Source organism: Cyprinodon tularosa, unplaced genomic scaffold, assembly GCF_016077235.1.
Source record: "Cyprinodon tularosa strain WSP-4 unplaced genomic scaffold, ASM1607723v1 ctg307, whole genome shotgun sequence".
Classification (NCBI taxonomy): domain Eukaryota; kingdom Metazoa; phylum Chordata; class Actinopteri; order Cyprinodontiformes; family Cyprinodontidae; genus Cyprinodon; species Cyprinodon tularosa.
In genome coordinates, this window is record NW_024039016.1 from 846,375 (window position 1) to 861,926 (window position 15,552).

At 36.9% G+C, this 15,552-nt stretch overlaps 1 protein-coding gene across 2 annotated transcripts in view; it reads left to right on the forward strand.

The window, feature by feature from the left end:
- The first annotated feature begins 12,595 nt into the window (after positions 1–12,595).
- kctd16b (potassium channel tetramerization domain containing 16b) overlaps positions 12,596–15,552 on the forward strand; it is a 130,230-nt gene continuing 127,273 nt past the window's right edge. For both annotated transcript variants that reach the window (XM_038292047.1, XM_038292048.1), the window contains exon 1: positions 12,596–14,105. In XM_038292047.1, the coding sequence (XP_038147975.1) occupies positions 13,277–14,105 (829 nt within the window). In that variant the 5' untranslated portion in view covers positions 12,596–13,276. The remainder of the gene's footprint in view (positions 14,106–15,552) is intronic.

Below are 15,552 nucleotides of genomic sequence, written 5' to 3' on the forward strand. Positions count from 1 at the left end.
GCCCAACCTAAGTTAAATTCAAACCTTAGTCCTAAACATGACCCAAAAACAGCAATTGGTCCCCACAATGTGCCATTTTCCCTGAAAATGGGCCATACAATATATTAAAAACAAGAGCACCCCCCCACACACTCGTTAATTAAATCATATATAAATATATGAATTAATTAATGAGTTTATTTTAGAGAAACCAGATAAAAGAAAAAATAAACATCCGCATTCAAATATTATAATAATGACATAAACAATTGTATATACATATTTGAATGCCAATGTCTGGAAAGTGGCTGTGATGAATGTTGCAAAGCTTGGTAGTAGTTAGCAGCTTGTATTTGGGACCCCAAAGTCATGGTTGCTCTACATTAAATGGATCCTCTGAGGTGTACCACGTAAATTTAAGAGACAAATATTTGCACATATGATATGTCACGCCGTTTCAGATGTATATGGGTAGATTTCAAATTGAGCTACATGTATTAATCTGGATTATGCAAGTTATATTTAAAGAGCCTTTTTACCAAAAAAATGGTATGGCTTGATTCATTTCTTATAACTATATATTCATTTTTTTGAACATGAAAATTTCGGAGTTCAGATTGAAAGTGAAGTCAACAGAATCCTGTGTGAGTTTTTTTAAAAAGGGCTGTAGATGATAGATTTTTTCTCCCATACAAATAACCTTATAAAACTTGGCTTGATTGAATCAAAAATATGACTTGATTTTTCATATATTTTTATATATTTTCTCTAAAAGATTATGTCATTGTACAGAGTAAGAAAGTTGAAAATAATAATCATGACCAGACATTTTGTCACTGTTGGGATCTGGAGATTCTCCACCTTCTCCAGCAGAGTGTGCTGTGGATCTCCTGGGCTGGAGCCCTCCAGCACAGCTGACGTTCATCAGCCCATCAGGAGACCTGCCTATATAATCAGCAGCCAGACCTTCCTTCAACGCCACAGTGTTGACCAAGTTTGGTTAGCGAACCCGAGCCTCTGAACTACTGGAATCTTTGTCTCTAAGAGAAACCCAATTCTAACCTGCCTCTGTCTTCTCGCTCATAGGAAACCTGTCTCTTGTCTGAAGCTCTGGATGAGCTTAACCTGTTACCTGCCTGCCTGCCCTAGAGAGCCAAACCTGAAGATCTCACTCTGGAATCCACCAGCTGCTCTTAAGGAAAGAGCTAATCCCTCAAACCAAGGTCTGTCACTAGAAAGTCAGAAGCTAGACGCTGCTGCTGCTGAGCACTCTGCTGAACCAACAGTCTCTGGACCCAACCGGTTCCCTCTCTCAGAAAAGAAAGCCTAGACCTCTTCAAGGTATTTTCAGAAACATCCGAAAACTCAACAACTAATCTGTTAACCTCGCAAATCAAACTATCCGTCTCTGCAGACGCCTGAGAATCCTGCCCGGACCAGTTTCCAGAATCCAGTTCATGTTATCTCTGTGCAAACCTTTAATAAACTCTGTTGAACTTTTTATCAGTCTCCAAGTGGTGTTCTGCATGTGGGTTTGATTTCTAAACCAACCATGACAGTCACAAATCCCAGGCCTTTTAAAGAGCTGTGTCAACTTTCACGGATTTACGCTACCCTGTATCTTTTTACGCTCTAACTTTCTTGTACTGTACAATTCATTGTAACTATGTATAAAACAGTCCTATATTATATGAAATTCACTTTATAAGCATTTTGTAAAAATCATATATGTCCTGAAGCCTGTGTATGAAATTCACAAATGAAGAAAAAAAAAACTTTCACCTCTATCATTGCATTTCTCAACCTTTTAGCTAATGTGTGCTCAAAATGCTCTGTTTGAAATATCATGCCCATTTTGATGTCATAAGGGGAAATAAGCTTTCCAGAGTAATCTGTAGCAGCCCAGCAGTCAAGCTAAGGCCTTCATCTTATGTATTATTTCTTGCTCCTAGACTATTTTTACAAACTCTGACTGGTTGTCATGGTTGCGTGTTTTGGGGGCTAAGCCTTCGGAAGGACAAGGGCATCCAAAGGAGGGCTGAATAAGTTATTGTCCGCCTAATCTAGTAGGACTTTAACCATGCTCAGGGTACCTAATTATTGATATTTTCTATTTTCATATGTAGAATAATAAAATAATTGCTTCAATTCGGATAGAAGCAATTTGTATTCTCTACTTGAACTTTAATGCAACCATTGTAGTTACATTCATTGTTCCTAGATATATAGCAAACATGCTGTAAGCATCTGCAACAGAAATGTTGGTTGACTAGATGTGTTGGGTAGTGAAATATTAGTAAAATATCTTACTATAGCCCTATAAAGGCTTTACAATTCAATAGACCTGCAAAGATTTGGTCCCTTCAAGTTATTTGTCACACAGTTAAAATCTGTAGAAACTATTCTTTAATCCCAAGAATATGTGAAAACTGCACATGAAAAACTGGCAAGAGAGAGATATTTTATGCTGTGACAAGGACACACTCCTACACACACTGACAGAAACTACTCACTGTGGGAGAGCTGACTGGGGAAGTAAACGAGCACAGATATCTACTCCTTTGCAGAGCTCCCTTGTGAACCTGTAAGCCGGCTGAGGGAGAGTGGCTGCTTAGCAGCATCTCATCTACATAGTTTTCTACGAAAACAGGGTGATGCTCCCTTTAGGCTTGATGAGCCCTGCTATGGTATACACCACAGAGGAACGGTGTTAAAGATACAAATACTTTGAAGAAAAGTAGTCCGACAACAACAAAGAAAATTTGTATTTTTGTTTCAGAAGCTGTTAAAGCAGTTAGGATCGTTTACAGCTATAAGTTGCCCCTCTGCAAAATAACAAGTATTAACAATTTATATTAAATTCCCAAAACAAAAAAATATTTTGTAGAGTTTAATTTTTTATCAGTTACAGCTCATGAAACTTGATTTCTACCAGCTTTGTACTTTTGAGAGATTTTTTTAAATAATTTTTCCTTTTGCAGAATTCCTCAAATTGAGTCAGTTCCTAATGTTTGACCATCATTTTTCAAAAAATTCTACATAATTGCAATCCTCTCTAGTTCTGGTCTTTGATTGGACCATTCTTTGATTTTTGTCAACTGTTTGCCAAAAAATCTGAATGTCTGAAGAGTGTCAATAAGTTGCATTTTTAAAGTCTTCAAACAGATTTTGAATTAAACGTACCATTCTTACAAATGTATATGTATACAAATGTATATGGATCCAGACTTTGAGGAGGACAGCGGCCCCCTACTACAAAACGCAAATCAAAGGATGGATCTGTGCAAGATGGACCCAAAAACATTATATAAAACTTGCACAAAAGTTCTAAACAAGAGAACTCTCCACAACAGGCAAACAAGCGTCTGGGTGGACAAATTCGGAGGAAAACCTCAGTGGAGGACTTTGTACAAGCCTCCCATCAAAAAACGGACTGGTGACCTTCAATGGAGGATACTTCACGGCGCCATTGCTTCAAACTCGTTTTTATCTGTCATCAGACCTGAGGTTTTAAAAAAATGTCCTTTTTGCAGTTTGCCTGAGAGTGTGTTTCATGTTTTTATGGATTGCGTACGACTGACTGGTTTTTTCAATTTTTTAATGAACGTTTTTAGCCTTTTTTGTGTGGTTTTTACCCATTCCGTTTTTGTCAATGGTGTACATTACAACCGAGCCACTGCCTTCAAATCTAGAATTTTAAATTATCTACTCTCTGAAGCCAAAATTGCTATTTACTTAACGCAAAGAGACAAACTGCAGGAAGGACCTCAGCTTGATGCGGTGGCTCTGTGGAAGTGTAACATCAAGGCCAGGTTGAGGCTGGAGTTCTGCTTCCACAGAGCCACTGGGGATTTGAAGGGTTTTTTACAACTGTGGGGTTTTAATAATGTGTTGTGCACAATTTCTGACTCAGAAGAGCTAAAATATAACAAGCGGCTATTATAATGATGTCCTATGTTTTTTTAACTGTTTGTTGTTAAATCATTGTTTAATAAATGTTTTGTTAAAAAAATTACAAATGTAAATGTTAATGATATAAAGCCTTCGTTTTTAGATATGGGTATTTGCTAGGGGTTGTTGTTTGCAGAAACATGAATCTCATCCTAATCTCAAGTCAGTTTTCTTTTAGAACTGACCTATATCTAGTTCCATAGAGAGAATGCTTGGGGCTCCTCCTCTTCCCTCCATTAAAGACATTTCATCCCAGCGCTGTGTGCCTGTAATATCATCAGCAACCCTTCACACCCCCACCATGGACTGTTGTATCTGCTGCCCTCTGGGAAGAGGCTTCGCATTCGATGCGGCATCAGCAGGTTCTGCAGCAGCTTTTTTCCCCACTGCCATAAGACTGTTGTACTGTTGAAACTCTTATCAAGTCACAAATCAAGACTCTGTATCACACTTGTAAACATATTTGCACTACAGTGCGAATTTTCAAATCCCTTTAAACACAATTCAACTCAATATTTCTGCTGCATTTTGCACCATATTCTTCTGATCACTGCTGCACTTTATAAATGAAAATGTTCATTTAGCTGCTGTAAGCGGCTCATTCACTGTTAAAAAGCTGTATGCATCGAGATTTCGTTTTAGTAAGTCAAAGTCCATTGTTTGACAAAAAAAATGACAAAAAAACAACCCCAAATCTTGATGCTTTGACCACTGCGTTTCATGAGAAGATTGCCTTTTTTGGGGTATTGTGCATACATATGCTACTTTGTATGCAGGCCAAAAAAATAAACAATGTCTCATTTTCCTACTGTTACTTATTCAAAGTTCTGTTGTATCCACTGCATGTCATGATAATGTTGTGGTTATCTTTTTCTCCTGCTCCTCATCTCCCGCTTTCATCTTGGCTCCCACCCCCACCCCCCAGTGCTGCCTAATTTTGTTGGAGAATTAACTCCAGTTATGTCGTTTAAACACACAATGGTCAATGACAGGAGTGCCAATCAAGCTCTATCTTTATGGTCCCCGGGTAATTACAGTGTGTGTCCCTGTATCTGAGCCTTACCTCTACCATTAAAACATCCTTAGGTTTCCATATGGTAAGACACACCTTTACCTTTAAATCAACAGTGATGAAAAATAACAGTCAGACCACTCAAAATAACCAAACTGCCCAAATAATGGATTAAAACTAAAAAAATCAGAAAATCTCATAACAATATTTCTCCCAATGTGACGTTAAAAAAACACCTCTTTACTTCAAAGGTCCCATGGGGGAACAAAAAAAAAGTAACTTTCTTAAAAACTTGTGTTTTAAAACAATATTTTCATTCGTATGAGTTAAAATCCTTTTCTCTCTGACCACGTGTGTGCATTTGGACCTAAAGTAGAGCATACAAACAGGACACTATATAGCTGAAAGAAATGGAAGTCATCAAAATGTTTTCCTTTCTCCCTTTTCTTTCATCAATGTCAGATATATAGACAGCGCCACATATAGTGGTGCAGTTAGTCGTTTTTTTTTTTTTTTTTCAGCTGAGCTCTGTATATCTGCACCTAGGTTTAAATCCAAAAAAGCGAAAAATATTTAGTCATCTGGAGTTGTTTTATTTTTTCTTAGGTGACAAAATAATCAAAGGGTATGTAAACTTTTCATGGCACTGGACTTTTTATTCCTCAGATGAAGCATCTAGAGTCTGAGTATGTTGGACTTGGCATGGATCCAGTCCCATTCTGGGTGCTATGTACATCTCATCACAGCTCATCTGCTTATCTCTATAGAACAACGAATCAGGACTGGCCACAGTCTGAATCACTAGATGATTTTGTTTTTTTACACAAATAAATGAATAATAATTTCTTCCCTCTCTCCGGAGCTATCACATCCTGCCATCCTTTCACAACACCCACAACTTCATTATGGCCAAATGCTCTCCAAGTGCCACATGCTACAAAGTGAATTCATCTATCACAATCGTAAGTCAGTAGGGAGATTTTATCTTTATGTTCAACATTTAAATCATCATTTTGTTTTCTCTCTTTTATTAAGACAGATAATTCCTTCCACTGTTTGGTCATCTCGTTAAAGTACATTGTTACTGGAACTCTAATGTCAACTTAAATGTACAGCCATTTGCAACAGTTTAGAAAACTACAGCATTCCACTAAAGTAATCCTTCAGTAAAACTACTTTATGTATTTCAGTAACTATTCCCCAAGCGAGGTGCATTATACAGTGCAAATATGATGAATTTTGCTTTTGCCAAATCAAGCTTTATGGTTATAATGTACATTGAAAAGTTATTGAACATGACTTTAATTTGATTTTATATGATAGATCAATATGAATTTGAATGTAACTGTGAAGTGGAAGGAAAACTATGCACAGTATTCACATTTTCATAAAAAAATAGGATTTTTCATATGCAGGCAGCCCCCTTTTAATCAATTAATTAATCAACTTTATTGTCAACTACAATTAACATTGCAAACAAGATTTCCGTTTCAGTAGTTTTGTCAGAATTGGTGGAAGTTGGTTGAGGACCCAAATGCAGAAATGAGTTCTTGCAGATTTAATGGATGTAGATAGCAACAGACACACAAATCCAGGAACAATAAACAGCTAATCAAACCAGCAGACACCAAGGGGAAACACACATGAGGATCAAAGCAATGAAGAGAAAAGAGCACTGATGAACTGCACAGGAAGAGTATATATGGGACACAAAACAAAGACTGGAGTAATCAGCTGATAGGGAACAGGTGTGGATAGAAGCAACCAGAAACTAGGGGGAAAGGACACTGGCACAAGGGGGCAATAGAGAGCAACACAAAAAACACAATACTGCTTAATTAGAACACAACTACAATGACACAAAATAGAAAAGAAACCACTGACCAAGAAAACACAATGGCATACATAAAAATGTAAATGAAAACTCAAAAAGAGACTTAAACAGAGTCAAAAAGTCCACAACGGCATCATGACACCTTTATCTTTTTTTGACCGCTTAATTAAATCTAATACAAGGAACTGTTTATTTTTATAATTAAAAAGGTTGTGCACTATTTATCTTACCTAAGAAATATCTAGTTTATTGAAGTTTCTTCTTGAAGAACATTAGACACCAATGGTAAATTTTGAAAACAATACCCCACACTTCGACATCTCATAGAGAAAAGTTCAATCAATCAAATAAAAGGGTATGGCACACATACAAAGACATGGCCAACTATCTAAACCGAATAACGAAGCAATGATGGCATTAATCTGAGAAGCAGTAAAGAGACCTGATGTATCTTTGTTGACAGACCATCGATTACTTGTACATGGTATAAATCTGGTCTCCACAGTAAAAAAAAAAAAAAAAAAAAAAACTGTTGAAAATCGCAGAAATGCAAATGACACATTTAACATTTATAATTAATTCCTTTGTTATGATATAAGCAAATTACTTTGCACAAAAATACTTGCAGTAATATGGTGGAAGTTTTTTTTTTTTTTAAGCAGGAGCAGAGGAGCTGATAAAATGTGAATTGAAGATTTGTTTAAGCTAAATAGAGGGTAATCATAAAAAATACAACCTGGAATTTTAGGGAAACAACTGTAAACATATTGTACAGACAGATTTGAGAGGTTTTTTTTTAAAGATCAAAGCATTTTCATACACTGAGACGCACATGTCTTTAATCTTATTGAGAATTTATGGCAACACATGAACTGTTGTGTTAACATTCTTCCTTCAGCTTTACTGAGCTTGATCTTTTAACCACATTTGTAATAGCAGCAAAATCTGGTATTTAATTAAGGAATTTAATAATACTTTAAGGCTAAATTCATGCTGGACTTTTTAGATTTCACCTTTACTTATCTTTACTACTGCTTCTACTCAATCATAATGAGCTACAGTGCATTGGTCACCTTAAAAAGCTCTGCCAAATACATATCATTATTGGCTCTTTCGGTTGTTGGAGCACATTTCACAGGTTGATTAGAGAAAATAGGAACAAGTTTTGCAATTTCCTTGCAATGCTCTGTATATGTATATAATTCATGGTAACTGTATTAAAAAAGGATTTCCTAAGCAGCTTGAAATGAAGATTTGAAATAACTTTTCACCTGCAGAGTGGTTTAGGGATTGAAGTACAGGAACAGCTCCACTGCAGCCAAGAAACAAGTTCAGATGTTCAACGTTCCTATTTTTTAGCTTTCCAGTTACTGTGGATCTGATCAACCTGCTCTGCTCTAGCTGCCAAAGCCACAATAGTTTTCACTGGACCTCTAGTTAAATAAACCTGGTTCAACAGCCGCCAAGTCACAATAAATTAAGCCAAACTATTATCTTGAACAAACAAAAAATAAAGTTGTCTAAAATGCTCTGTTGCAAACATTAGCAAATAAAACTGAATATCTGTCCTGATTCTTGTAGAGAGTAAACCAATAGAGATTTCACCCTCTAGAATAACAGTCATTTAAAATCTAAAAGCTTCATGTGAATATTTGTTGGCTATGGTGTGCAGGAAGAATTTTGGTTAAGTTTTCTTAGATGTTGTTGTTAGCTAAAAATAGTTTATGCATTGCAAAAAAAAAATCTGGGGCAGCAAGTTTGTTGCTGATTCCCACAGCGACTTCATGGAGTTACGTTTGAAGATCAATGCGGCGTACAGCAGGCATGCCGTAATGATTGGGTTTGTTTGTATACCTCAGGCAGGAGGCTGAAAAGCCCTCTCAACTCACATTTACTCGCCACTGCTTTATGCTTATAAAAAAGGCTTATAATCCACTTTTTTCTTTGGTAAATACTTAAAATAATAAAAGTACAAATATGATGAACTGATATAAGCTTTTCCCCTTTTTAAAGGAATGTTTCATTTTGCACCAGCCCTATCATTATGGTTGGATGTGCAGAAACAAGTGAGGACTATGAACCTCTGCTTCTGCTGACTGAAATTTTTGAGACAGATCGAAATATTTATCCAGCTGTACAAATTTGAACATTTCAACAATTTTTGGATTCTCCCATTGTATGCCGACATATGATCCAACAAGGTAAGTTTGCTTTCTGAAAAATGTAGACATGTGTCTATTTAATTCAAGTGCATTTGTTCAGCTGTAAAAATAAAAAAGACAGTATTTTATAGTCAAACTTAGATTCATTCCAATAATTTCTTATAGAATTAGTAGAAGAGACACCAAATTCATGGTTTATACTTTCCTTCATATTTTTTCCTCACAAAATGGAGAAGCTTTCCAATACAACTACCGTACATGGTTTCCTTCTATGGATTCTCCTGCCTTGTCACACAGAGGCCATTTTACCTATTTAGTCTTTAAGAAAGGAACGACAAGTGTCATTCAACTAAGGCAAATGTGTGGATATCCACAGCAAGAAGCGGACTCAAAATTTCTTTAGAATTTAGAATTTATTTTAATTCTTTTACATATATATTTAGCAGTGTTAGTTATCTGATGTAAAAAAAAGAGCACGGTAATTATTTGAATAAAAAAAGTTCACAGATAAAAACACGTAGATACAAACAGAGCGATAACCAAGTTCAAAGAGGTATGCATAACTTGAGCTACTAGTTTGATTAAACATGTTTTGACTCAATTTAAACATTCAGTAGTTTTTTGATGGCCCATGCACTGCATGTCTTAATGTGTAATATCTGCTCACCATAATGTACTTCGCAAAATTTCTTCTGCTCATTCAGATTATGAGGACATCTTCTTTCAGTCACTAAGTCCCTCTGGAATCTGTCAAGGCCATTACAAGTTTTTTGTGAAATTAATACACATAAATCTTTGTTTCTGTGCTTGTAATAGTTTGCAGATTAAAAAAATTTGAAACCATCATCTTATTTTTTCTCAAATGTGGTATACTGTTCTTTTTTTTTTTTTTTTTTTTTTTTTACTGAGGTATTTTTAGCTTTGCCCAATTACACAACCCATCACATTTACATAACATCTTTCTAATGGTCACTTCAGCACCTCTCAGGCCAGAAAGGACGTCTGTTTTAGTTTGTTTTGCATTTCAAGTTTTTTGCAAATGAGAGCATCATTAGACTTGTTTCAAAAATCCCATTACAGACATAGGATTTTTTAAGCAAATTATCTTTTAACTCATGGACTATTTAAAGTGAACATTAATTTGCATTCCCAGACAGAGGCTATGCAAATGATCATTATCTGAACCTGAGAAATATATGAATGAATAAATAATCATCCCTATCCCAGAGCACAGAGTTATTTTAGTAAATACTCCCCTCTGCGAGTGGAGGGGATTTATGCATTGAATGTCCGCTTGCTGTACTTGCAGATTTCTCATCGCCTGGCATCATTCAGTGCGCGGTGGTAATGAGAGATGGAGGTGGGAGAAGTATACTGTTCATTTCAACCATCTGTGACTAGCCTGAAAATTCCCTTTTAATAGATTTTTTTATGCAATGCAGGGGAAGAAAATGACTCACTACGAAATAATTTTTTCTGTCAAGAAGAGAAGCACTCATGATTTAACTTGGAAGTGCAATGAGTCGATTTCTTTTTCAAGTGAAAAATTAAAAATCTCTCTGATATGCTGGTGGCCTTCATGGAAAAATAATAAATTATGAATTTCACTGCTGTGCTTGGGGACGGAATATTTTATCATACATTTATAGCAGCTAATACAAAACTGATGAAATGAATTGTGAATATGTAAAATAAAAAATGTCAGAGAAAACGGCAACGGGTGTGAAAAGATACAGTGCCTTGACAAGGTGTTCCGTACATATCATTTGTTTTGGCAAATTTGTTTGTTACATTACAATCACAAACTTCCATTATTTTATGAGGATTTCATTAAATTGACTAATTTAAAGCAGAACATAAATATAAAATGGATTTCAATCCTATCCTTTTCTTCTATTTCCACAATGATTTGCTGGTCTATGACCAAAACATTTGTTTTCATATTACCAGTTTGAAAAGGTTGATTGGGTAGAAAGTTTTTCTGCAAGGCATGATGTGATGTTTTATAGCTTGGAACTGTAACACTTTTAGTGTTTTTATAGTTACAGTGTTGGAGGAGAGACTTAGGCAGGATAACACAGTGGAGTGGGCACATCTATTTATGATGGAACGACCAGCATGCCTATTCCTGCCTCTTCTGCTGTGTGTATTATTATTTTCATATTGAACACTTGTTTCACTGTGCTCTTTCCTTTTCTGTCCTATGAATTGATTTATAGAAATAAATAGGAAATTTAGCAAAACTAAAAGAACTTCGATGACAGTTATACTCAGGAGGCATTTGAAGCACAGCTAATTTACCCTTCTATCTTTATGGATATAGTGTGACTTTTTGCTTTCTAGGGATATCTTTGCATTGCTTGCATAACGGATTACAGTTGAACTAAAACCATAAAAAAAAAATAATTAGAAAGACAAAAAATGTTGAGCCTTTTGGGCATTTTAAAACCACACTTGACCTGAACAAGAAAGTCAATAGCACTGAACTCGGAGTCATATACCCCATAAAATGACACCAGTTACCCACAAATTAAATCTTTTAAAATCAGTATCTATTGGCCTAAATTTTCTCCTGCTTCTCTAGACGGTGTAAGTACATGTCTACTTTGAATTATTAATTATTTTAAAACATTTTTATCTTTTTCCTTACAATAAGTGATCGTACCTTACAATGCTTTGGTCTATTGCACAAAATTACAGTACAATACACTGACATGTGTGATTTATGGCTGAAAATTTTGATTTAGGAGTTGTAAATACCTCAGCACGATACAAAGTGAGTACAGACGATTGTGTTGCATATTCAAATTAATTCATATCAGCAGATTGAAATGAAAGCAGATTATGTATCTGTTTTATTTCTGCAGGACTAAAGTCCATATTTTTCTATGCATAGTATATAGAACCTTCAAAATAACTTAATACCAATCAACTAAGATAAACTGTTTTTGTCTTTTGACATTTATTGGTTTGATTTGCAAATCAGGCCGACTTCTGGAGGATCCTATGTAAAACTGAAGATGCAGTAAAACAGCTTAAAGTACTATAAGACTATCCTGCAGATTACAACAGAACTACAGTGGCAAGTACCAGAAACAGTTTCTGTAATCAAAACATCTGTACGAGTGTGTGTGGGAAAATCAGAGGAGGGCGCTGTTGAGACATTTTTCTGTACCAAGGAGTTCCCACTAAATTCTAAGAATGGCTCATATGAGCTTTAATTATTTTATCGCTTTTAAGATAAAAAAATAATAATAAAGAAATCAATATATGTTAAATCAATTGTAAAACTGACATTATTTTGAATTAAAAACTTAAATGTGATTTGTTGAAAAAAGTTTAAAGCAAGGCAAATCAAATTACAGGTCAAATGGATGCAGTTTTACTGGTTCACAGATGGATGCATCTCATGAAAACTTTTGTTTGAACAAAAAGACAATTATATTCATTTATTTGCAGCGATATAGTCTTAGTAACTGATGCATATAGGAATATACATGTGAGAAATTAAGGATAACATTTTTTATTTTTTACAGCGTGTGATTGTGAGTTTGTGTGAGCGCGTGAAATAGAGGAAGATGAGGAGGACAGCATAGCAGAGGAGAGAAAAGAAGACACCACCCAACTCTATCGGAAAAGGGAGGCGGTGCTTGCAGAGGAGGCTGAGGAGGAGATCAGCACCACGGACAGCTCCCTGTTCAGAGCTGCAGCGGCTCTTCGGACTTTTTGGCTCCAAGAATATTGATAAAAAAAAAAAAAACAACACATGGATTTCGATTTTTACATTATTTAGGAGAGCAACGCATATATCTTTGTTTGACTGTATAGACAGAACACATTCAGAATCAGCTACGAAGTTTCCCTTCACCCCAAGCCTTTTTCTCTGCATCTCTTTGGACTATAACCTAAAAAAAAGTTGACTTCCTTCGTGTTTGTGAGAAGCTTTATTTTCTTTGTTGGAAGATACTGCTGGGAACAAAAGATAAGCATGCAAGGAATGTTTTTCTTTTTTCAGCCAATGCATTAAGGCTTCTCTCAGCAATTTTCCCCAAAGGCTGTAAAGAGTCGCTAATGTGAGCCTCTAATTCAGCTCTCCACTCTCACACAGCACCGACTCCTCTTTCCTCCACCAAAGTCACCCACCAGGCGCGCTGCACACTCAGCAATGGATAAACGAACCTAGTTGGTCGCTGATTTAACGTCAATGGAAGAAAAACGAAAAAGAAGATCGCTCTGAGATGAAGCTGGAGACTCTGCCACCAAATAAAGGAGGACGCTTCTTTTGACACCACTTAGTTTTATTTTTTTCCCCATCATTTTCAGAGAAAATAAAAAAGAATGGCGCTGAGTGGAAACTGCAGGACTAATCCCAAAGACCTGCAATCTTCAGTCCAGAACAGTTTTCCAGATGTTGTTGAGCTGAACGTAGGGGGACAGGTTTATTATACCCGCCACTCCACTTTGGTGGGGACCCCGAATTCGCTGCTCGGTAAACTGTTCTCCTCCAAAAAAGAGGCGTCGAACGACTTGGCAAGAGACCCCAAGGGTCGGTACTTCATCGACAGGGATGGGTTTTTATTCCGATATGTGCTGGACTACCTCCGAGACAAGCATGTCGTCCTCCCGGACCACTTCCCTGAGAAAGGGAGGCTCCGGAAAGAGGCAGAGTACTTTCAGCTCCCAGACCTTGTGAAACTTCTGACCCCGGAGGACATCAAGCACAGCCCGGACGACTTTTTCCACAGCGACCACGAAGACGGTTCCCAGGGTAGTGACCACAGACAGTGTCCACCCCCCTCTCTGGTCCCCGCGGACAGGAAGAGCGGCTTCATCACAGTGGGGTACCGGGGGTCATGCACCATGGGGCGCGAGAGCCAGAGCGACGCCAAATTCAGGAGAGTACCTCGGATACTGATCTGTGGCAGGGTGGCTTTGGCTAAAGAGGTGTTCGGGGAAACGCTAAACGAGAGCAGGGACCCGGACAGAACCCCGGAGCGGTACACCTCCCGGTTTTATCTCAAGTTCAAGCACCTGGAGAGAGCTTTTGACATGCTGTCAGAGTGCGGCTTCCAGATGGTAGCCTGCAACTCCTCAGTCACAGCATCGTTTGTCAACCAGCACACAGAAGACAAGATCTGGTCCAGCTACACTGAATATGTCTTTTACCGTAAGTGGGGATGTTTTTTCTTTTTGCTTTTTGTCTGTTTTAATGTTCTGCAGAGGGCAGTGGCGGAGCAAGGTTGAATGGGGCCCTGGGTGGGCTTTAATTTTTGAGGGTGGTAATTCCAGTTGGCCCATCAAACCTGGATAAAGTATAAACCCAGCTGCTGCTTAGAATGTTTCCAGGCCACCAGGTGGACCCTTAGGCTTTATCAATCTATAACACAGACTACTGATGTAAAAACATGAGGTGAAATATACTATGAGTTTAAACAAATAACACATTTAAAATGTGTTATTTTATATCACATATATTGTATATTCAGATCTATAAAGGGATATATGGGGTTAAACAGAAGTGATTTATCATTTAGGGAATTTTCACAGTTTAATTATGTTAGCAGTTATACAATTAATTTCTAGTTAAAACATCTTTTTATGTTAGAGTACTTGAGGCCAATTTCTTGCACACAGTGACTGGAGACTATTCATCAGTTTTCTGCATATACTAATTTGAACAAACAATTAATTTGGACCCTTTACTTTCATACATGCAGCATATTAGTCATGACATGACTTCTAAAGCAAAAAAAGTCAGAGAAATTTATATTTAATAATTTCTATATTCACTTAATCCTTACAGAGTCTCTGGAAGATTGGAGCCCTACATGCACACACAGAACATTTTTGAAATGACCATTTAACCACAGAAAATGTCTTTGGACCATAGGAGAAAGCTAGAGTACCCAAAGGGAAAGCATTTCTGCATACAGACTCCATGCAGAAAGGTCCACAGCAGGATACAATCCTATACATTCACCCTAAAAAGCAAAAAACAATTGCAGAACATTGTGCAAATGTTCAAAAAATAGTTTAAAATTCTCTCAGTCTTACAAAACACATTCAGAGTTGGCAGGTGGGGCTTTAACAGAAAGTGTGACACTGTATAAAATCATGCCTGGGGCTTCATACCATCCTAGGCGGCTCCACCAACGACCACTAGGAGGTGTACCTGATTTGCCTTGTGATTCAATAAAAAGAAACACTTTAAAATATCTGGTTATTAGAGAAGCCTTTTTGAGTCAAAATGCTGAAATTAATATGATTTATTTTGTGACTTTGTGGAAAACCATGTTAATCTCTTATAAGAGATTTGGGCATACAAATGTCTTACACGTTAATGGCTTAGTGACCTTAGGGTGTGTCTTGTAGGCTGCGGGCATGCAGAAAATATTTTCACGCTTGGTTGGAGTCTGACGTTTGTTGTCTGAGCAGTGTGGAACAAAACCAATTAGGGATCACCTCTCATAATTGAGGTTAAAGCAAGACGTTGTTATCACTCAGTGGAAGCAGCAAACACTTAACCGACAGGCTAATTTCTGTTTTAATCTCAGACCTATTACAGCATGTTGCACTATTCCTCTGCCTTTTTTTTTTTGCAAGAGTTTATATTT